General features: G+C 33.2%; 1 protein-coding gene across 6 annotated transcripts in view; it reads left to right on the forward strand.

The window, feature by feature from the left end:
* The window catches only part of Shc (SHC-adaptor protein), a 52,506-nt gene extending 27,410 nt beyond the window's left edge, over positions 1-25,096 (forward strand). For 4 of the 6 annotated variants that reach the window (XM_076483222.1, XM_076483225.1, XM_076483224.1 and 1 more), the window contains 11 exons: positions 421-836; positions 16,646-16,716; positions 17,631-17,691; positions 18,601-18,720; positions 19,257-19,310; positions 19,835-20,013; positions 21,065-21,224; positions 21,989-22,142; positions 22,420-22,554; positions 22,716-23,029; positions 23,406-25,096. In XM_076483222.1, coding sequence (XP_076339337.1) covers positions 672-836; positions 16,646-16,716; positions 17,631-17,691; positions 18,601-18,720; positions 19,257-19,310; positions 19,835-20,013; positions 21,065-21,224; positions 21,989-22,142; positions 22,420-22,554; positions 22,716-23,029; positions 23,406-23,543 — 1,551 coding nt within the window. In that variant the 5' untranslated portion in view covers positions 421-671 and the 3' untranslated portion in view covers positions 23,544-25,096. Of the gene's footprint in view, positions 1-30; positions 837-15,509; positions 15,633-16,645; positions 16,717-17,630; positions 17,692-18,600; positions 18,721-19,256; positions 19,311-19,834; positions 20,014-21,064; positions 21,225-21,988; positions 22,143-22,419; positions 22,555-22,715; positions 23,030-23,405 lie in introns of those variants that run through there. The other 2 variants (XM_076483221.1, XM_076483227.1) reach the window with 2 other exon arrangements.
* Positions 25,097-25,102: the final 6 nt, after the last annotated feature.

The raw sequence follows: 25,102 nt of genomic DNA on the forward strand, positions 1-25,102 counted from the left end.
TTCGGTGCATGTCCTTGCTCCAGCGTCATTACGCGCCACAGCTACGGACTCGAGCAGTTCACTTCCTGTCCCAATAGGCGTCGCGAGCCGCGTTCATTCAGATTTAGACTGACTACAGAGAGCGTGGGCGTCCACTCTGCTGCAGTCTCTATTCCCGTTGTCTAGGTTACGGGAACCTGAATGGATAGAACTACATCTGCACTGATGTGTTTCTGCGTTTTTCCTTGAGTCGACCTTGCGAACTAGTTGTAGTTGACGTTATGATGATCGGCCTCTTGATGGTGGTCGACAACTTAGGGTTACTTGCCCTTGTTGTCTTCTAAATTTCGTGTATTAAGTGTGTGCTGGTGACAATGTTGAAGTGTTTTCCCTTCGCTTATCATAACTTGCAAGAAGATGATTATTGTCATGTGTCCATAGGTAAACCATCGGTGCGGACGTTTCGAAAGACGGACACAGCGGCTACCTTACCAAGACCTAAGCCCTCACCACCCTCTTCGCAGTTCTTTCTAACTTTCAAACCGAAGAACACAAGACATATTGAGAAACAGGAGGCCCTTCGTACGGGGCTCATTTCGACGAATCAGGGGTCAGAACTTGCGGACCGCTACACTCGGTTCCCCAGGTCATTGTCCCAAGTTTCTGATCTTCCCGGTCACAGGATCGAGAATATGAGCCGCGTGAGGATCCACTGGGCAGGCGGCGGTGGTACGAGTTCTGCCGGTGGTGGGAATCCAGGTAGCGGTGGTCCCGACAATTTTATCAACAAACCTCCCCGAGGCTGGCTTCATCCAGATCAAGAAATTAGAGATGGCGGCATATGTTATGGAATAAGGGTGAGCTAAAATCTATTATTGTTTTTATGTGAATGTTATATTTCAATTTTCATGTTCATGAATATCTTGTTTATTACAATATTTTGTTTTGTGCCATATTTATAATTAAATATATAAGATATCAAATTTGCTACTTAAATACAGTAATAGTTGATTTAACATGGATAATATTGTGAAACGATTCGGTTGATAGAAAGGTTTATCACTCTTATTTTCGACACTATGTAAATTAAGACCTGCTAGTCACGTTTGACGTACAAAATACTGTTACCTGATTGGCTGGAATTTTAAGTACTGTACAATATGGCGGCGAATAGTATTCGTGCAGTGATATTTGTGTGTCATGAAAACTAGTAAATAATGATAGACTGTGATGTTCCAGTGTAGATTTTGTAATTAAAGAGAAGATTTTAACACGTGATGATAATTTTATATTTTCCAACACTACAGTTCATTCCTCTTCGTGCGTCTAGATCTATCATTATGATGATTTCTGGTATTCTACGAAAGGCCTCATCGGCACAAGATATATCATATCATAACATAGTCTCGTTTACTTTCACTACGGATTCATAGAATTAATGGTGAGGTTTAGGCAATCTCCAATAGAGGAAAACGTTGCTTTTCGTTTCGTTTTTTTCTTTATTTACATTTATTGGGGAAGAAGGTCGTTATGATTCACTTTGTACTGTAAGCAGCAGCCAGCAGCAGGTTTAATACTATATCTTATATTATTTTAACTTTCATATTATTTTTAGAAACTTTAAGATTACAAACTTGAAACAATAAGTTATTAACTGTGCATACTAGAGTTGATTCAATTTGTAAGCAAACATTCCAACAAAAGTACGTTCATGTCTTTTTGTATCATTATTGATTATATTTTGTGCTATATCACTAACAGTTGTGAGGTGTAAACTTGTTTATATCCTTTTGAGTTCAAAGAATTCGCGTTTTAAAAAAAAATTGTGTCCAGATTTTATCACTATACTATTTGCGCTATTGATATGTGGACTTCAAAAATAACCAGACAAATGCGTTATTGTATATTTTATGAAGTGTGTTTAGTCATTAGCGTAACTCTTTAAGCCCAGCTGTAGAATCATATTTATCACAACAGATAAATAACTTGTTTTTATCATTTACGTTGGGCCTAGCATGGCCATGTGGTTCAGGTACTCGACTCGTAATCTGAGGGTCGCGGGTTGGAATTTCCGTCACACGAAACGTGCTCGCCCTTTCAACTGTGGGGGCGTTATAATGTGACGGTCATTCCAACTATTCGTTGGTAAAAGAGTAGCCCAAGAGTTGGCGATGGGTGATAATGACTAGTTGTCTTCCTTTTAGTCTTACACTGCTAAATTAGGGACGGTTAGCGCAGATAACCCTCGAGCAGGTTTGCGCGAAATTCGAAACAAACTAAACCAATCATTTGTGATGTAGAGAAAACCCACTTGTAGAGAAAAATATATATGTAAAAACAGCTCGTTTGGGTTAAGAAAAATTTTTACGTTTTACGTTTTCAACCCAAACGATTTTGTTATATATATTAGACCATTCATTTACGTTGAACATTGGAGTGGTTAGAATAGACTTTACATTCATATCTAAAAGAACGTAAAGCCAAAAACGAGGGGTGATTATAACGAATATGCGCATTGGAATCCTAAAAGAACGTGTAATGCATTAGTTTATGTTCTAGTCATAGAGTTTAACTATTTTGGATTCACAAGTAGTTTAGTGTTGGAAATTAAAGTAACACATGAGTGGATTAAAATTTGTAAATAGTAATGCTGAAAACGTTTACACATTATTAAATACAAGTTAATGTTTTAAAGTTCCCCATTTAAAACTTAGTATATAATTGGTTAATTTTTCTCTGATGTGAGCCGTAAGTGCTTTGTGGAATATTATCTTAGGGTTGTCCGAAATTTAATAGTTAAATAACCAAAGAAATGTAACTATACGGTTTTCAACATCTTATAACCCGACTCAAACTGTTTTTATTTCCATGTTTTTTGTTTCTATTCAACTGAATGTTGTTACCACATAACATGGCATCTGTGCAAGAACAGACTCAATGCGATGTTCGCCAAACATCACTCTGCTAGAATACTTTCTTTGAGGGTATGTTAAAGTCATCGTTTATCACACACTATAGTAAATATCATGAAGCTGAAGACCAGGATAGCGGACACCATCGCCACTGTAACTCTGGACATGTTGCAGCAAATGTGAACTGAAATGAAATATCAGTTGGACGTGCTGAGACCTACTAATAGTGCAAACGTAAGAACCTACCGACATATGAATAAAAACTGTTTGAGTTGGGCTACAAGACGTTGAAAATTACATGGTTGTATTTCTTTAGTCTTAAAACAGGTGAAAGAATTTTGGGCCACCCTGCATTAGGCCTCAGTTTTCCTTTGGAATTTTTGATATTTTTTTTGAATAATACATCTTGTTTAATAATCCATATGATAAACTATTTAAAATGTTATGTTTTATGGTTTAACAAAGATAATATTGTGCAACTGTGGATCAGTGCTATGTTTTAGGGCATGTAACACTAAGATACAAGAGCTCGGTTCCTGTGGTGTGCAAAGCGCAGATAGCCCATCATGCAATTTTCAGTATAAACAAATCATAATATTAATATATCTAAGCAAATTATCGATAACTTTCGTCCCTTCATGAATGCTATTGCTTTCACTGATTACGTAATCAGTAATAAGTAGTTTTAGTTTTAGTATATTCGTGTTTTAAACTACTGCAATAAATATTGAATTTTACACGTACGAAAATTAGTTTGTATTGTAAGCTTGGTATATGGATATGGGACTAATCCAACTCTCCTGCGGGATTATCGGGATTACGGACGAAAATAACAATATTGGTAAAAATACACAACTGATGATTCAGTGCGTTTTATTTATTGTAGATTTTAGCTTCAGTAATTTGTTGTGTATTATAATTAATCTCGGACAAGTCTCCAATTTATTTTGTTATGGATACTACGTATTAAGATTTCAAATAGCCGGAACTTTTAATTTATAAGTTAACTAAATGTTAATATGTAACAAAGTTATGACATTTGCCAACAAGATCGATTCACGCATTTTTCTTTCCGTACACAAATATATCTTAATATATAAACAAACAATACAATGTATAATAACGGCTGTTACACGTAATTATTTATATACAAAAATTGAACAAACTCAACATTCAGTCTTCTACCTGGTCTGGACCTGAATATTTTAACAACGGTCCAAATCCACCTTTATATTGCCTCCCCTCGCTAATAGTAGCGGTAAGTCTACGGATTTGCAACGCTAAAATGAGGGGGTCGATTTTCCTCGGTGTGCTTAGCAGATAGCACGATGTGGCATTGCTCTAAGAAAACACGCACATCTTTATATTGATACACTTGACAAGAAAGCTTGCTAGCTAATTTTTTTTTTCCTGAAGTTATGTGATAGTTTCATAGAAATACTAACGTCCGAAATTACTTCATTTGAAGCTGAAAGTTTCGTATTATTCGGAATCTATAAACGTTTTCAGTCAAATATCCGTAGTTTTCCTTTTAATAAGCGTTAATTACAATTATAGCTTCCGAGGCTTGTAGTTTACTGACTGCAGCTGATCAACAATATTATACAACTTTCGTTTGGCGCATCGATTTATAAACTTTTTCAGGAGACGTTCTCGAAAGTTCACTTGGTAACAATACAGTAAATCACTAGTATTTTACATACATCGTACATTGTTGAATCTTACTCTCGAGAATCTTCTACAAATGTAGAGAACAGACGGGGCTTATGCAATGCAAATCCAACAGTGTACGTCACACGCATAAAAGAAACTATTGAAATAAACGTAAACACTAAAATAAATGTACAACAACACTGTTACAGTCCCCCGCTGGGACGGCGGTAAGTCTTGGAATTTACAACGCTAAAATCAGGGGTTCAATTTCCCTCGGTTAACACAGAAAATAGCCCGATGTTGTTATGCCATAATAAGAATACTCAAACACAAACCTGTTACATATTTAGCTAATTTTTATCAGAATTTACTAATAATACATTAATTACTTGTATTAGTATATTTTTATATTAAAGTGAAGTCATATCTTAAGGGATTTAAGATTTTTAATAATACTTCCAAGAATTTTTTAAATATTTAAATTTCATTGGTAGGTTCTTATTTAAAAGAGCTGAAATACTTAAATCGGTATTAATATATTGTAATTAAACATGTGTCACTGTGTGTGGATTTAGCTGGAATACGAGGTAGAGTGCTAAAAAAAAAAAAAAGACTCCGTAATTGTCAAACAAACAATGACTAAAACTATTATCGAATAATAATCTACTATTTACATTTTTGTGTGTGTGAAAGCTCTGGAGTTGTAAAATATAATTGAATTTGTTAGCAGGTCACGCTACGTAGTGTACGTGAGATACAGATTGTAAGATGTGTACATTAATTTCACGAGATATCCATCGTGAGAAGGAGTTCCAGTTGACTAGGCACTGCATTAGGAACTTCCAGGAAGTATTTGGAAGGGTGAAAAGATATCATTATAAAAGTCTGATGATATAACTATCCTTGCTACGTGGCGGATTCACATACAGTAGTCTGGAAGAACCATGTAGACCTGTTTTGTCTGGTGACCCTATAGAAACTCAGAAATTTGTATATAGTTGTAGACCGGCTGTGATTTTTCTGGCTTTCAGACCGGACAGCAATAGCAGAAGGCCAAACAAAAGGTTTTTGTGTCCACTTTCGTATCCTGCTGATACGGTTTGGCTAAACATCCACCCCATGTGTTGGTTAACGGGACGGGAAGCAGGCTTCCTTCCGGCAGCCGTGCCTATAGCTTACACACGGACTTCCGGCCTCCCCTTCACTCCCCCTACCACTGTTGTGATGGTCACATGGTAGATGGTATTGTAAGATCGAGTTTGTCTGAATGAACAGATCACACGCATGTATACTTTGTGCATGTGACACTGACACACATGTTTGGACCAGTTGACGCTCAAATCGTTTGGGAAAAATTTCATAACTTTGGTTGTGTGTTGTTGATTCCATGTGTGTGTGTGTGTGTGTGTGTGTATATATATTTCCTGGGTGTATATGCCAAAATCAGATGTTGAGGCCCCACCACTTCCTTCACCTGCAGCTCCGGAACTAAATCACCAGATGGCAGGACCGTATTAATATTAAATGGATTGGCGGTCAAACAGAATTTAATGATATAACGTAACCCTCTGTAATGCTTTAATTGCATAAAATCGTAGTTTTTCAAGTAAGGAATCTAAGAAACAGAAAAACAATTTTTGAAACATGATTGATTTACATTATTACACATGATGTTCTCAAACTCTTGGTTAAATTTATGTTTTATTTTTCATGTGTAACCTTTAACTAAAGTTATGTTCTGCTATTATGTTACTGAAAATTTCTCAGCATTATAAAATCGTGTTTTGTTACGAAAAAAAATTCCCATTCATCATCAGATATTAACACTTGCGTAATCTGATGTTTATATGTTAACGTGCGTCTGGTATCACGTATTTGGTAGTAGCAAGTTTTTGTTTTGTTTTTCTGTTAAAACTGTCCTGAACATGGCTTTTCCGTAAAGCGAGCAACGTGATGATAGTACAGCTCCTTTGTATGTCTCTACAAGGAAATGTATGTACTTGGCCAGATTTTTTCTCTCTCCATTACTGTCTTGCTAGATATATATATATTTGTGTGTGTATGTGTTTTAGTTTACGTTTCTTCTAACACAAAGAGTTATTATAGGTTATATGCCAGGAAATCCTTTTTTAACGTGTTTTTTTTTTCTTGTAGTATTGGTTACTAGCAAAACAAAGTTGTAGTTCAAGGCAGACATGAACATAATCTCGTAAGTTGTGTATTAGAGTAGTGATTCTCAATTCTTCCTGCATGAATCAAAGACAGTCTTGCGGATCGCCCCTTCCCTCAAGAATTGGATAGGTCTGTCTGCGGAACCAGCCCTACAGTTTATTAATTTAAAAGGGATATTAACATGAACGTCTCACTTAATATAATATTCAAGTTAAGGATTAATTATTTTGAGTTAATGAAAAATATTACTGGAACTATTGTATGGGCCACCTTTAAGCATGCTGTCTATATTATCGATACCTAGGGGTTCGCGCACTGTTGGATGAATACCGGTATTTAAAATTAAAAGTTAATTATATAATATTTAGAATCGCTGAAGGTTTTTTTTTCGTCTCCAGATTGTGTTCTATTCTAATTTAGATCGAATTTGAATGTAGTTGTGGATTATATTGGATGAAATCTCGCTACTTTGCCTTTAGTTACAAAAATGGTTTGTGCAAATATATCGTATTTGACTGGGACACCATGTTTTAATACGGAAGATTACAACTGTATTTTATAGTATTTTGACATTGTTTTGTTACCAAATGTCCAGTTGGTTTTTCTTCGTTTTATAATCGATGTACGGAGAACTATATAATCTGTACACTTGCAAAAGTCAGTTCAGTTCATATATAATGCATCTGACTTTTAAATGCTATATTTGTATTTTACTAAATAAAGTTTATTATTAGACTTTGCTCAACCAGACATTAACGTCCATTCTAAGTTTGTAACGGACTTGTTAGAACCTGAGTGCAGTGAAGCATTTTGTTTGTTTGTGGAATTTCGTACAAAGCTATTCGAAGGCTCTCTTGCTAGCCATTCTTAATTTTGAAGCAAAAGACTAAAGGGAAGACAGCTAATCAATACCACACACGGTCAACTCTTGGGCTACTATTTTACCAAATAATAGTAGGATTGACCATACATTTTAACGCCGCCGTGGCTAATGGGGCAAGCATGTTCGATGAAGATTCGATCCCGTGACCCGAAGATTGCAAGTAGTGTCCTAATCACCAGGTCACATGCCAGGTTCTAAAATACATTGTAGCTTATAAATACCATATGAAATCCCCTTGGTTGGGAAAGTAATGACTACCGTGGGGATGGGGGGAAGGGGTTTGCGGTTAACTGGTGAACTGCGTAAAAGGAACTCATAATCAACCCATTTATTCGATGACGTATATTTTTTCCATTTCCAATGTTATGACTCATCATCGTATTTCATACAGTTGTCATCACTCAATAAGTCACTTCATTCCTTCTGTGAACTGTCTTGACATCATGACAAAGTTAATCATAATGATGTCAGGAAGGGAATGTGGATGGTATTTTTTCCTTGTAGTGATGGTTGCTGTTATTAAACCAGTTACTTTCAAAATCTCCAATTTATTCAGTACGTGTGTTGAGTCAAGAGCTAGGTTGTATTTTTCCTTATTTTTTTACCTCAGTGATTCTCTCCCCCCCCTCCCGCTAACAATCTTACGTACTTTTAACTACACGTTAGTGGAATCAGCTACTCCCAAACCTGCTATTTTAAGCATTCAAAACTTAAACTGAAAGAGAATACTTTGTCATTGCATTAAAATTTATTTAATATATTTTTTAATATCCAGTTTGATGCCTAAATATAAATATTTTTGTTTATCGTGTAGTAAAGTCTGAATTTTTTAACATATTTTTTTAGTCTTGCAGTCAGGACTGAAGGTTAGATTAAGGGTCGTCGTTAGAATATAATACGCGGAAAACAGTTACATGAAGTTTAATCATGATGATTAAGAGCTATAGTGACAGCAATATAGCTGCAAAGCACCAATGGTAACTGTTGTACTGATGTTAGAGATCGTCGTCCTTGAAATATAAATTCGAATGAACATTAAAAACGCATCTTGGAGGTCATGGGCTATCCCGTGAAAAATTAACAAGAAATCCATTATAGAAGGTATGGGTTAAGATTTCACATGAAAAACAGAGCAATACCAGCAAATAACAAAAGGATTTCTGCGTGGAGGTCACAAATCTGTGGTCAGTTTACTCGTAACTTACAGCTAAGAGTTGAGTCGTGAGCCAAGTCATAGTAGTAATTCTGCAAAGTAAATGAAGGCACTTCTGCATTGCATTTTCGTAGGTGGTAGTTTATTAGTATCATAATATTTAATATTTGCAGCACATGGCGTTGATGAGGAGTGAACCTCGTACGTATTATATCTGACTGATGTTCATCATGTTATTTCGATCAAGTGTGTTAACATTTTACTATAAATTAACATTTTACATATGAATGCTACAGCATTCATTGTAGCAAAGACTACAAGATGCTATATGACTTTTCCACTTATGTATACATCACGAAGTTTATTCTCCCACTAGGTTGAGATAAATGATTTAGAAGATAACTTGCTTTTGGTAATGTCTGCAGATAAGTGTACTTGTTTTGCAGTATGCATTTAGGAAATTTTAAATTATCTGTTTACTAATCTATTTTACGCTTTAATTTGTTACACATATATTTTAATGGTTTTCAATTCAGTTTTTAAATATCTTAATAATATTAGATAAATTGAGTGAAGGCACTTTTCTAGTTCGATCTCTTATCCACGTTTGGCTGGATGAAATTATTGAAATTTTTTTATGATGATTTGTGTGATGGATCTGTAGAATTTTATTATACGACTTTGCTATACGTGGGTATTTTTAGTTTTTATTTAAAGAATAAAAGATTGATTAAACGTTTCTTAAAATCTTATAAATTGTAATTTGAAGGAAGGACTGAAATTTGACTGTTCACTGGTTACGTATGTAGTTCAACATAAATTATTTCGCTTATGTCTGTTAAATAATCCCCCCATCGTCTCAGCCGTAAGTTTAAGGAATTATAACGCAAAAATTTAGGTTTCGATCCTTATGATCCACAGATAACGTATTGTGCAGCTTTGCCCACAACACCAAACAATCGACCATATAAGTGTTTCAAAGTAGGTGATCGTTAAAATATTACACTTGCTTGCCTTTCCTTTTGACAGTGTTTTATCTAAAAGCTTTAGTGTAAGGCGATGAGTTATAAAAACACTTGTAACTTAAGATGTACGCGTTTTTAATACATCACAATTTTTAAAAAGGATGTGGAGGATGGGGCAACAGAAGTTGCTAATGTTTCAGTAAATTGACTCGCCGACCTTTAACCTGAGACATGAGGATATTTAAATATAGTTCAGGAAATGGTAAATTAATGTGTACCTTCAGTGTGTTTTTAGTGGCTTCCCTTTAACGCTATTCTGGCAAAGAGGAAACGTTAAATGAAGTAAATAAAAACTAAAATACATGTTGTGTTTCTTTCCATATTCGGGAAGATCTTTGCATAAGTGGGCAAGACAAGTTTTAAAAATTAATGTATCAGACTGTGAATCTGAGGGTCACAGGTTCGCTTCCCGTTGCTGAAAATAAAGTGGCGCTACACGTTTTAGTACTGAGAATACATTAATACTAGTGGTCTAAATCCCACTGTTCGATCAGAGTAGCCTAAGAGTTGGCGGTGAATGTTGTTAACTATCACTTATCTCTCTAGTCTATCCCTCCCCCATTGGCACAATGGTATGTTTGCGGATTTACAGCGCTAGAAACCGGGTTTCGATATCCGAGTTGGGCAGAGCACAGATAGCCCATTGTGTTGCTTTGTGCTCAATTCGAAATAAACAAAACAAAACCGTTTCGTCTATACAATCGTAATTAGAAAGAGGTACTCTTTATACAGCTTTATGTGAATATCTGAAGCAAAAACATCACGGACTAACAACATGTATGTTTGTACGTTTTGTTATTTTAGTTGTTAAAGTGGCCTGGTTACCGTTACATATGTAAAACGGGCTGATTATTAATTTTTCACAAATAATGATATGCACGACTTAATTTTTAAATTATCGAAACCTTTCGCGCCTGAGTTGATTTAATAACGGAATTCTATGGTCATACTACAGTTGTTATTTCAGGCTTAAAACGTACAGCGACTCCACTTAGCTGTTCACCCACGACCCAAATAAATGCACATATAACTAATAAAAATATATAGTTGAAGATTAAAGTCACAAATAGAAAATTCCCGTGTATTAGAACTAGAAGCTTGGCAGAAACACATTTTGTACTGAAATTACTTACTCAGCAGACTTGTTGTTTTGTTTTTTTTAGCAGGATGAATTAAATGTCATTTTCAAGTAAATATTTACATGCTTAAGACGCGTGTTGTGAAGTTGATCTTTGAAGCCTACAAATATCTCCAGTAAGGAAGCATAACGAACTCTTAGACGTAAAGTTAGTAAGTTAAGTCAAAATAGTTCCTAAAATTTGACAATTTACGTGACATAAATAGATCGACATAACACATAAAATTCAGAGTTCTTTGCACTAAAATAAACGCCGCACAACTGCAGAAACTGGCATTCAGATGTACTTGGGATTCCAAAACTTTTCCCGCGCCATTTTAATTCTTTTGTCTTTTGTAGAAAGAAAAGTTTCAATTGAACTTCTGTGAAGTGTAATAGACAATACCGTTTATTTAGACTTTTTACAGTGATTCTTGTTTTATCGCTTATTATACAAATATATTGGTTCCTGTTTTAGTAATTCTGTTTTTCAAAGTTATATTCAATAGCTAAATTATAATTACTCAATAAGCTGCTGTAAAGACAATCATCAAGAAACAAAGCAATCAGTGTTACTTTAAGTCGTATCGGGAATAATACCGTATAAGAAATATTTTAGACTGACAAGTTTGTTGAGCAAAAATATTAATTGATATTGTTCTACATTATCTAACTTCCATCATTTTCTTGAGCTCGTTTCTGTGGTAATTTGGATCGAAGGATTTATAGTTCGTAGCCTTCCGCATTTTGGGGTCGTGAGTGGGTTATAAGAGTGACGGTCAAATCCCACTATCCCATCAAACAAACACACGATCATTAGCGTGCTGCTCACGCCACCCTCTGTTTCTTCTGCTGTTTCATTTTTGATTTTGGAATGCAGTTTTATGTTTAACTTGTTTGTTTTTTTTCCAGATTCTTCCAAAAGTGTGTAAACTATTTTTTAAACGGTTTTACGATTGTACGTACAGTACAGCTCAGTCACAAGAAAAAAAAAACAACTAATTATTGTATGATCTTTTCCAAACTAAAATACTGGATTGTGGGTGTATGTATTTATATATTTATTTATTTTAGTAAAAATAATTATATTTTAATGAGGTTAAATAGGCAAAATTATAAAGAAAGACTGCGTTAAAAACAGCAAATCCAAACTTCTGACCAATTGTATAATTTATTATTTTAATATATAATTGTATTTTAAAGCTAATTTGTCATACAATAACGGACAAAATTTCACGATTTTGTGGTTTATTGTAACAGGTGTGTGTTTGAAAAAAAAATCACTAAAAATCAGTAGTTTTTTGATTGCTAAAGTAATGTGAATAAAAGAAACATGAGGTGAAATAATTGTAAGTAGAACCCTAAATATAATTATTAATAAATAGCATTTGATAATAAAACTGATCAATGTATTAGGTACTTAGTACCACCTAAGAATATGATATTTAGATTAATACCTAATTTAAGCACAACTTGAGTACAAAACATAAACTAAAAATCCATTTACAAAAATAATTAATTACCCGATTATACTCGACGAAACTAGTCTGGTACATAATTGAGCGTCTTTGTAAATTAGGTTTAGTTCATTTTTGCCTTAAAAAAAGTAATTGTTGGTATTAATACCAGTCTGAAACAGTTTTGACTTCTGAGTATTAGGACATACACATAAAGTGTCCAAATAACATAGGTTTACATTATAAGACTTTGACACATTTGTCTGATGTACCGGACATGTTAATATTGCCTTTGAGAAGTGTTAAAGTGAAATGCAGACATACAGGAGCCCCTGGAGAGTGGCGCTGAGGGTATACGGGGGCAGACGCAAATGTCAAACACCCTTTCTCAGGCCCCGGGTGCTTTCGAGATTTGGAAAAGATAAAAATAGTGAGAATGATGCATGTTCTTCCCCAGGGGGATCTGATTATAACTCCGAATCTCCTTTTTTAACTCCCTAGAAAGGGCGTAAAGGTATATTCGTTGTTTGATTGAAATTATTTTAAAACAACTTAAGGTGTAACGGCAGGACACCCGTAATCCTCTCGGAGCTTTAGGGTGTATACTGTGGTTGAATTCAGTTAAAGTGTGTAGGTGTAGAAATAAAGAGACAGGGATGACATTTGTTTTATATATACACAGTGGGATCAGTTGATTGTGAAGAAAATACTACAAAGATAACTGAAACTAGTTTGTTTCAGAGTAGGACGTAAGAAATTAAAACTATTAGTGTATTAGATAAGATGATCGTATAGTGAATTCACACCAGAAAACCTCTCATTTCTGTGTGCATTATACATCACACATAAAATGTAAATATCTTGGGGCCCCAGATGCTCAAATGATTTAGGTACACCCCTGATAAAATAAATAAAATGGCTAAAATAAAGATTCATGGAAATACAAGTAAAGTTCATTGAAGAAAACTCGAGACTTTTCATCCCTCTGAGCAAATTGTAAAGTTCATACAAAGGCAGATTAATGGATAATTATGGACGACGTATATGTAAGAAGTCGTGAAGCAAAGATATCTAACTGCAGATACGCAGTACGAAGTGAAGCAAAGATATATAAACGCGTGTAGTGTATAGCGAAAAGTCAAGCAAAGAAACATAAACGCGGTAATGTATAGCGAAAAGTGAAGCAAAGATGTCTAATCGCAGATAATATGAAGTAAAATGCTTTTTTAAAGACCCGATGATGGCAAATTATAAGTTTCTTTTGGATGTCTTTTGTAAGATGTTTTCTCGAATGTAATAAACAGGAACTAAAAAACTGTATGAAGTCATGGTAGAAGTTAAACAGATGTTGGAAATGGGGCCTATCATGTCGCTTGTTTCTTTTGGAAACAGTTAAGTGTTCACCCATCGATCAGTGCTTTTGTCTTGTAGCGAAGACGGCTTTACACTGTTCCTGTTGCTGAGCTGTGAGCCCGAAGAAAGTGTTTTCTAGAATTATTTGTGTGTGTCTAATTCTGTCCCTGACCTATGTGCTCTAAGCACGTGCCTCGTAGCCGCTAAAGGGCGAGCGGAAGTCGTAAAGTATGCCTTGCCTACGTGTCACAGTAGGTGCCGTTGACTTCAGTTGGCAGGCTCGGAGGTGTGGCGAAGCCAAAATGAAAAAAAGCCCTTCGCCCTTGTCAGCAAGAAGCTTTTGTACCAAGTTTTAAATGGAATCACATTAATATCTGATCCGTTGTTCCTGAAATACTTCAAAGTACATTTACACGTAGTCATTTCATTTTGGTTGAGTATTATTGAAACAAGTGATGTTTTTTTGAAAAATGCAAGTTATTTATTGTATTTTTTATTGTATATTAATCGATTCTGGAAACTGGAATCTTTATCAGTGAAAACTATTCTACGGAAATGTAATAAGATTTCCCGTATCGCTATAAGTAAAACTAGTTGAGTCTTTTTACAGAAACGTTATTTTTGTTTGCATTTGGATATTTTTGCTTCACTTTTTAGCAACCTGCTGTAGAGTGCTTTAGAAATATTGCAATGCTTTAAGAATAATCAAATATTCATTAAACATGGTGTGAACAATCCAACCCCAGTTTTCTGAAGTCAGGTACCTCTCAGCTTCAAAAGTTAAAATTATGTAAACCATTCCGTGTGGAAGTTATGAAGGAGAAGTGTGTTGAAACCTCGATTTTTATAGATATATTTGACTGACATGAGATGTTTTACTCAGAATGGTTCTGAAATAAGTTTCTATGTAAGATAGCGAAGAAGGGGTAAAGTATGAAGTAACAAACATCAGGTTATCAGAAACAGGTATTATTAGTTCACCCAAAGGGGCCGAAGACGGTCTGGATGGGTCACCTGTTTAATAAACCACTCGTACCTCTGTACAGTAGTGTGTTGTCTGTCAGCTCGTAAAATACCAAGGACGTCACATAAGGACGTTTAAAATTGCATCGTGACATCAGTAGAATGTGTGCACGCTATGGACCACGGGAAGAATTATTCACTCTGTGGGTTACAACACAGCATGACGTATGAACTTTAAAAGCAAGAATTATAAATATTTGTTACTGTTAATTAGGTTTTACTTAATTTTTGAAATTAACAATTTCAGGGACCTTGCTAAAGTACAACTAGTAAGGCGTAAGAACATGAAATGAGAGATAGAACTTTTAAAGTTATGTTTTATCATTAATTGTCACTCAGCATTGTTAAATAATTTAAGAAAAACTTTAAATCCACTTCTCTGCACTTTTTTTTTTATTAGTAATCACAGGTTAGTGTGGCTCATGTAAACTTAGCGCTTGTGAATTATTCAAAAGAATATGTGTTTTTATGTTAGGTGCGTTGTAGATGACACAAAATCGGTTTAAATGTTCAGCTAACCATCTATTTCATCCATTTTCAGGAAGTATTTAAATCGTGTTTATATATTCGTCAGAATTAAATTCTATCAAAGAGCATGTGTGGTGTTTAAACATGACTTAGTTTAAAAATTATATACAAGTAGTGAAACATGTTGAGCCACTGTAAGGGGAGGTTAATAGTAGTATCAACAGCTGACCTTGAGATCGCTTTTGAGTGAAACAGGTGACCTTGAGCATACGCTTGTTATCAACTTTCAAGGTCAGGAATGTAATGGTTACACTCGTCTTGATTGAATTATGTACACCTGTGTAGTATGTATCAGAAAACGGCTTCTCTGGTACTTGAAAGTAGCTGATATTTATATATTCGTTACCGTCGTCAGTGGAGTCAAAATAACCAGGAAGGTATAGATAGTGTGTTCTCATTTCACACAGTATGCAGTGGAAATTTGATAGAAGTCTACATGTGATATGTATTATTTGGTCAGTCACACGTTTGTTTGTTATTTACCATATTGTACTCATATTTCCTCTATTGCTCTCTCCTTTTTCTTTTTAATGGAAGGAGTGTGTGTCTTGTTATGGGAAGATTGTATTGGTTAACCAGAATCTTATTTACAAGTACATAATACCTCCTGTGTGTTTGGGTTTCATGAGATTACACGTGTTTTTCATATTCTTTTAAATCAATGCTTATATTACAAAGTAGAAAAATAAAAGTGGCTGGATTAAGTATGTGCCCCTTTCTCGGTGTTCTAACCATATGTCAGCCATGTTCTCAGTGTTATGCTATGGTAACTAATAAATAGTGTGTGTGTGTTACTGATAAGAGGTGCACATTAGTGAAGAAAATGTGGTTTTTTATCTTTTTATTAGCAGAATGGTGTTAAAGTATATATGATGGTGTTACCTTGTGACAACTGTTTATGTAGTAGTTTCGTGATGAAAAATATTCATTGGAAACTTGGTATATTTCTTAAGTGTGCATGATTTATTGTTTGTAGAATTGTTTGTGAGACTGTAAAATTACTTTTTTTCTTTTTATTCACTGAGTGTGTATTAAACATTTATGGAAAGTCTAAATTGGTTCATAAATAAATTCAAAAGTCATGACTGGTTGATTTCTTCATTGAGTGTGTGTTAAAAAAATTATGAGAAAGCTATATTGGTTCATAAATAGACAGGAAAACCAGGTACAAAACAGCTTAATAGTTGTTAAGTTGTCAAAAATTGTATCTTGTTTTGTGATTTTTATGGAGTTACAATTTTTAAATAATGTTGTTGTATCTTCTACACTGTATGTGATTCTTTAAAGACTGAAATTTAATTCCACACTGGAATGCTAGGTTGTTCTTGAATTGCATTTTTAACATTACTGTTTCAATTAAAGTCCACATAATATTTATTGTTTTTTTCAGTATGTTGGCTGCTTGGAGGTAAACACTTCGATGAAAAGTTTGGACTTTGATACTAGGTCTCAGATAGCCAAGTAAGTCACTTTGTTATGCCTTATTATTATTCTAATATTTCCATCCAACGAAAATGCAAACTTTTTAATATTTTTAATGGAACATAAATGAAATAACTATGGTTGAATGATGTCCATCTGAAAACTAGATTTTTATAAGTATATTCTATTTGTACTTAGCATTGTATATGATTTTAATTTAAGGTGAGTACACTGTGTTGAACTTAGTCATAAACCTGAAATTTGCACTAAATTCAGATCAGTTGTGTTACATACAAAACTTCTTTATTTTACAAAATCTGGAGATTAATTAAACTTTCAGATGTGGATAAAATTCTTGTTACAAGAACATGCAAGTATACTTACATTGTAAAATCATTAACTATTTAAACACCTGAAGGATTTGAAACTATGTAAAGACTTGGATCCACAGAAAAGCCAGTAATGTCCCCAAGTACTGTGATAATATTATGTTGAAAAAAAAACCTAAAAACAATAAAGAAACATGCTTTGTAGCAGTTTTGTCCAACTATCATATTATGGATAAGTAAATATTGGTGAACTCTTAGATCAGTTATTTTGAATAATTAAGTTATTAGTAAAAAATAATTTCCAAAAATTTCTGAATATGCTACTAGCACAAACTGTTGAACTTTTTAAATCCAACTTAATAGCATGAACTTACTAGAAATTTTGAAATGGAACAATTATTTCACTTGTTTTAAATGGGTTAGTATTAACTTAGCACATTTTTGAACAGGCTTGTTATCAACTAGTTTACTTTAGTTCTTTTATAGCCACATTTTATATGATGAATAAGAGTTACATTTTTAAAGATGTTTAGATTATAAATACTTCAATAATAACAAACTCTTTTTCTTCATTATCAAAGTAAATAATGTATCACGACTATTTTTCATTTTTTCTTCTCGTAGGGAATGTATTAACCGAGTTTGTGAAGCTGCTGGTCTTAAGACAGTTGACAAAAAACGAAAAGTTAGTTTTTTGTAGTATTTTTATTTATAGGTTAGTTATTGTACATTTATCAGCATTATTTTAAAATCATTTTAAACTACTAGTTGATTGAAAATAAGAAAAAGAAAGACAATACAAATGATAAAAGTTCATTGGATTTCTTATATTGTTACTATCTTTAATTTTTAAATTATTCATATTCCAAACTATTTGGCAAAATGCTTAACCTCTGGCAAAAGTGCTAAAACTTACATCATTTAACTTTTATGGAAGTATATGAAGAAACTTCTTGAGTTTGGTTTAGATATTTTTTTAAGCAGTAGGTGTATAAATATGTCTAATATTAGTAGATATGTTTATTCATTGTTTGAGATAGATCTGGGGTAGCTTTATATTTGTTTACACTTTTTCACTTTAATTATGAATGTCTGGGTTTTGACACAATCATCAAATAAATCTTAATTTTAATGTAATTTAGGTGAAGAACAAAATTACTTATCTTTGGGCTTTTGATTAAACAGTCTCAACTACGTGCAAACCTGTTACATTTTTAAGTTGATTGGAACTATAATCTGTATATTAAAAAATCTTTAAAAGTTGTATAATAAATTGTTTATAACAAAATGTAGTTTATAATAAAATACAGTGGAATATATGAATGTATAATAGACTACAAATGACAAAATGAAGCTTGTAATAATATAGAATGGAAAATATTACTGCTTTAGTAGTTTTGGTACTGAAATTACTTCTGTTTATAATTAGCAGTGTCTTTACTTTTGAATAGTACTTTATAAGTACCTAATTGTAGATGTTTCTGAATTTAATAAAAGGTCTTTATCCCTTTTTTTAAATATCTGATATGAAAAGGTAGTCAATTTAACTTCTTTACAGTGACTGAATAATAAAAATACTTGTTACTTACATCAGGTGGACAAAAGAATTACCAGAATGTTATCAGAAAAACCAAACATGGATTTTGCTGGCTCTAATGTCAATTTGACGATAACCAGTTCCTACCTAAGTTTGATTGTTATGGAATCAGGAGAGGTAAATAGCCTAAATTCATGAATGAAAACTATAATTTATCCAATATAGTTGTTTCTTTTCTCTCTGACTGTGCTTGGTCACATACACTAATTTTTATTCATTTACTAGTTTGTTTCCTGACTTTTAAAATGTTTTAGGAAAGAAAACAAAGCAAAGCTTTCAAAATATGTAACTTGTGAAAATTAAAATAATATTCTTTTCCACTTATGTGAACTTCTAGTAAAGATAATTTAGCTTTTGTGAACTTTCTATAAAGAACTCAAAGTTAACTAAGTCTCTTGAAATATACAGCAAAATATCTTTGTTTTTGGGATAATCAGTAATTGTGGTTTAAATGGTTATTACTTTTATTAATATTTAAAAGGTGTAATTTATTTACAAAAGTAGTGGTGGAAAGATAGGAGTTAGGCTTGATATAGCCATTTTATCCAATGTACTCTTGTTTAATCAATCAAAAAGTAGAAACCATCTGAATGAGCATTTTCTTATTTAACTTAATGAAAACAAAATTGAAAAATACAATACTTTTTTTTCAGGTTGTGGTAAATCATGAAATGCCAAATATATCATTTGCTTCAGGAGGAGATGCTGTAAGTATACAAGCAGAATAGATACAAGAAATATAAAGGAGGGTTAGATGTTAGAGTACATTGTGATTTAATATATAACTTATCTGTAGTTGTATGATATAAAGGTGATGGTAAAGGTTCTGTGATGTAAACCTGGAAGGCTAAAGATCTATCTTAAAATATTCATTTGTAAAAACCAATGTCAAAGACAGAAGAGAAAACATTTTGTGAAAAATATGAGTACTCAGAGCTGGGACACTGTTTTAGTGTTGTGGCAACATGCATGTATTATAGTTGCCAGTTAAGATTTTAGTTTGATTAATAATGACAGTGATTTTTAAAATTCAAATATTAGGCATGAATGGAGTTCCTCAAATGTCTGAAAAGAACTTTGAAAATTCCAGCTCTGAGACGAACACAACTAACACTGGCACATTTTGTTTGTCCCCAGATTGGTCTTATTCAGTGTTATCGAGATGTTCATAATTCTAATATTTTACAGATCTCTGTAATACTCTTAATTTATTTTACTTTTTACCCTGTAGGACACTTTAGATTTTATAGCGTATGTGGCAAAAGACCAGCGGTATGGCCGGGCATGCTTTGTTCTTGAGTGTGGTGGAGGTTTAGCACAAGAAGTGATTACTACTATAGGTCAAGCTTTTGAACTGAGATTTAAGGAATTTCTCCGTAGGGCTCCCCGTGCCATCAATGTTCAAGACAGGTAACATTCCTATTACATTTGTGAACCTAGTTTCCTGACCTATGCCTTTTTTGTCATTTTAAACTCATTACTGTAATAAATAGTAGTGTTGGTAAACTAGTAACCATATGTTTAAGCCTAACTTTTAGGTGTATTGATATTCTCTAAGTGCAAAGTGGGTTAAAGAAGTAATTTTTTTTTTAAATTATAAGCATATATTACTAGTAGTTCATACTTATAATAAGACATAATGAAGTTAACTTTCTGTCAAAGATGAAATAAAATGATCATATGCTGGATTTTAAAGAACACACATATTATACTTCTGAAACTAAATTCTTTTTCTGTTTTGTACCCTTTTGTAACTGTAAAATCAAAAGTAATATTTGAAATATTAGACCAGTTCTGCCTTCACTGCTAGTCACTTTACTTCTGGAAATACTGAAACAAATATATGGCATCTTATGTTTTCACTTTGTTAGATTTTCTTTTCTGAGTGGCTTTTTCACTTTACTTGTGTTGTTGTACTGTATAAAGTATTGCCCTTTCTTTACATATGTTATTTTGTTAGTTCACCAGTTATAAATAGTGAAATACTGGAAGTCATGCTTTCTACAGAATGGTTCTTCTAGTTTCCAAGTGATGTGTAGTGAAGTGTTGTGGATCATACTTTCGATATGGTCAATTGTTTTGTTAGTGCAGTAGTCATTCATGCTTTAAGTCATTTCATCAGTATTGACTTCTTTTATATGTATGAGATATTATGGTGTTATATATTAAATAGTTTTTGTTTTCTTTTAACTAGGAAACATTTCAAATATTATATTGGGGGAAGAAAACTATCTACAGTAGTAATATTTACATGCAAGAGATCTTTTAGTGTCCATGACTCACCAAAAACAATGCTTAATTTTGTGATTTTTTTTTTTTAAAGTTTAAACTTCTGCTAACACATTGATATTCAGATTGTGGTTAAAGTGTTTATTTTAAGTAAAGTAATAGCAGTTTAACATTGCTAGCATAAGGTGAAATTGTCAGTATCCTGATGCTAATAACGTACTTCATTTCATAGCCAGCGAATGGAGAATTCTGTAATTAACGGTACCAGATCAACTAGCACTGATGACCCAGAATACTATAATGACCTGCCAGGAAAGATCCCACCAGATGGACCACCTCCTGTTCCTCCACTACCTGATTATCACACAGCTACACAGAATGGAGCAATGGCAGTAAGTGAAAGAGAACAAATTTGGCTGTGTGTGTGGTCTTACTAGTAGTAATAGTAGGAGGTAAAATAAGACTGATAGCTTAGATTTTTAAACAACCAGAACACATTTAACTCATAAGTATAATGTTTCACATAGTTAATAAATGCACATTACTAACAAGCTTTTGGAGTTCTCCAAATATATAAAGTCAGACAGCATTAACTGCAATTAGCTATTTGAAGTGTGGGCACATTGATATGTATCTGGTTTCCTTTACATCTGGTGTTAATTTTCTAGTATCTGGAATTAAAAGTTGTTTGACATGTATGAAGATGGTACATCTGTATGGAGCTTATTTCTCTCCAAGAACATATGCATTTATAGGATTTGCTTCTTTATGTCATCTTGTTCCATAGATGAATAATATTAATTATTAAAAGAGAGAGGAACAACCATGTAGCAAATGAAAAAAGTTACATGTATAATAAGGCTTTAGTCTTCATCTTATAAATTAGGAGTGACAATGCTAATGATTTTGTTTTCTTTTTAGAACTACTGAAGTTCAGTACTTTTATTAATATGCAGGTTTAGTGTTTCATGAACACATCCTAAAAGTGATATAAATTTATTAAAACCTTACTTTAAATGTGTACAAGATTTAGATAAATTACTATCATATTTTTACAAGTATACAAGTTAACTATTGTAACTTTCTGAAATAAAAATAAATTCCCCTTCTCTTTTGATGAAGAAAGTTATTACAGAATTATTTTATTTAATTACAGGCATTACAGTATGCAGCAATAAAAGAACCAACCCCATCATCTGCTCCTAAATCTTCAGCTGTCACAGAAGAAAAAGAGAGCACAACCTCAGATAACTTGATAGACTTTGGTCCTGAAGGCAGTGTAGTTCCTCTTCCAAAAAGACCTGAGCCAGGTGTGAACCATATTGTCTATGTTCTTCTCACTTTTAGTAAATTGTGGTGTTTTGGTTGTTGTATATGGACCTTTGCATATTTTTTATTCACTAGGAAACATGCTCAAATAACGTACCATGAAATTGACGTGCATAATGGTTTCTTGTAAAAATTTATTGAGAATAAATGACATTAATTTATAAAAGGTATAATTTTTATTTAAAGTTTTCCTCACAGAGATCATTATATGATATTAAGAAAAATATGATAAATCTATAAACTTTTATTTTCTACCAGAATATGTAAACACCACATTATGTATGGGAACTAAAGTTGGAAATGACATACCTCCTGCTTCAAGTAACCATTCCCCAACTCCATCTCTATTGCTGCCTAGAGAACCTCCTGTTTCTAGGGATCCTTTTGACATGCGTAAGTATTGCATGTGGAGATAAAGAATGTATATAACCACTGTTGAGTGTAAACTAATAACATAGTTTAAATTCATGGCTTATGCTGTCCAATTTATTAAAAAAGAATATATTAACACAATTATATCATTATCATTGATATGCTTGTTATATTTTTAACAGAACCATTTGACAGTAACCTTCCATCAAATCAATATCCTCTTCCACCACCCCCACCTCGTCATGGACCTTTACCTTATAACAAAACCACTGTCCAATCAGTACCAAAAACTGTTTCACCTGCCACTCTGAAAGCAGCTCTCCAACAGGAAGAGTGGTTTCATGGACCAATCAGTCGGAAGGACAGTGAAGCTCTGGTGGTACATGATGGAGACTTTTTAGTTCGTGAGTCCCAGGGGTCACCTGGACAATACGTATTAACAGGCATGCGAAGTGGGCAGCGCAAACATCTACTGCTTGTGGATCCAGAAGGAGTGGTAAGTATAATAATGTTACTTTGTGACACAGCTGTTTGTATATTACAATTATTTATTTATTGGGAGTGATAGTCTCATTGCTAACTAATCTGATGCATTTAAAAGCAGTTTATTTACCAGATTGTGTATAACTTGAAAAACCTCTTGTTTTCATAAATGAGTTTCTCTTAACATATACCATAGATCTCGCAGGATAAACTAATCAACAAAGATGTGATGAGATAGCACTGTAAGACAGTATAGAGTGAAAAAATTATATGTAGTTTGAATTCCTCATTGTAGGAGTCTTATTTAAATACTTAAAAAGGGTATTTTTAAAGAGATAGATTGAAGTGCACTAAAAGCATGTATTCACAGTTTTAACCTCCATTTATAGGTAAGAACAAAGGACAGGACCTTTGAAAGTGTTAGTCACCTGATCAATTATCATCGTGACAATGGCCTTCCAATCATCTCTGCAGAGAGTGCTCTTCTCTTGCGAACACCAATCCCAAGAACAAAATCAGTTCGTTGAGGTGGAGAACTTTTCACATTCAAAATTTCATTTGGATAAACAGCTGAGGAGCAACTAGAGTCAAATGTGGTTGTCTTACAAAGAACACTAAAAACTGACAGGAAATAGTAGTCAGAAGTTGTTTTGTAAAGTCATCAGATATTTATCTTGTTGAGTTGCCAAAAAGAAAGTCTTGGCTAAGGAAAAAAAATTTAAGTATAAAAAGCACAGGCTTCCAACCACACCATTTTATATATTACAAACTGTAATAAGCTTTTTTGCAAAGTATTGTGTTCACTTTATTGTAGAATGTCTGTACAGAAAATAAAACAATCAAATGAAGGTTTACATGTTTCCTAAACAAAAAGCCATTAAAAGTAATTGCCATAAAGAAGGCTCAAAAGCTACACTATTAATACAGAGAAAGCAGTAAAAATGTAATATTTCTCAATGGCATTCTCTGAAGTTTTCAATAATATTTTACTAATGAATCTTGTTACCATCAAAAACAGTGATTTACAAAGTGAGAAAATGCCTTTAGAGAAAAAGTTATTTTTGTGGTAGCTAGCTGCAGATTGCAAGAGCAGTTAATTTTTAAACATACTCCATTTGAAGACTCAGAGCAAATCTGGGATTAAGACTTGTTGAGTTCACTACAATGGCTAAAACAGCTGATTATAAATGGATACTTATTACTTATACCAACAAATTAAGCTATGACATGCATGGTCAGTGTTGTACAGATTTGTGATATTATGTACTAGAAAATAGAAAGGCTCGTGTCCAATTATAAAAAGTATAAAACCATCAAGATAGTGAATTTTTGTTAATATTTAAACTAAAGGCAGCCAAAACTTTCCTGACCTTAAGTGGTGGCTAGTAACTGCAGTTCTTACTTCTCTAGAATAAGCTATCAACTAGTTTAGCACAAAGTTCCCGATAGTGCTTGTGCATTGCTACTACATTCCTAGGTCTATAAGTTATTATAATAAAATACTTTAACTATCAATACTGTACATGTTTATTAAAAAAAGACTAAGAAAGCAGGGTAAATAACTTGTTTCAAGTCTTAACATTTTCATTAAATACAATTTTTGTACTTAGTAGTATACCTTATTAAGTAATTAGTTTTGTTCTGTGTAGGTGATCACTTACTGTACTCTTTCTTTTTTAATGCTAATTTTAGCTCTAAGATGCTGTAGTTTTAAAATGTGTATAATGCTTTGTTTTACCACTAGAAAGAAAATTATTTTAAATGTAAATAAAAATGAATTTGTATTTAGGGTTTTATTGTATATCTAGATGATTTCCTTGTTAATAACTTTAACACTGATGTGTGATGCTGTTAGTACTCTTTTTGCCTAACATTGTACTTACTGTTCTATCTTTGCCAGAAGTATCTATTAAAAGCATATCATATATGAAAAATGTAAATATAATTTTACTGATCAGTGTCACAGATTATATATATATATATATTTGCTGACATATATATATGGAATTGGACAATCATCTTCAGCTTTATCTAATTACAGGTTACTGATGCTGAGAATTAAATATTCTTGCACTTACAATTGTGT

This window comes from Tachypleus tridentatus, chromosome 13 (assembly GCF_004210375.1).
Source record: "Tachypleus tridentatus isolate NWPU-2018 chromosome 13, ASM421037v1, whole genome shotgun sequence".
In the NCBI taxonomy this organism is placed as follows: domain Eukaryota; kingdom Metazoa; phylum Arthropoda; class Merostomata; order Xiphosura; family Limulidae; genus Tachypleus; species Tachypleus tridentatus.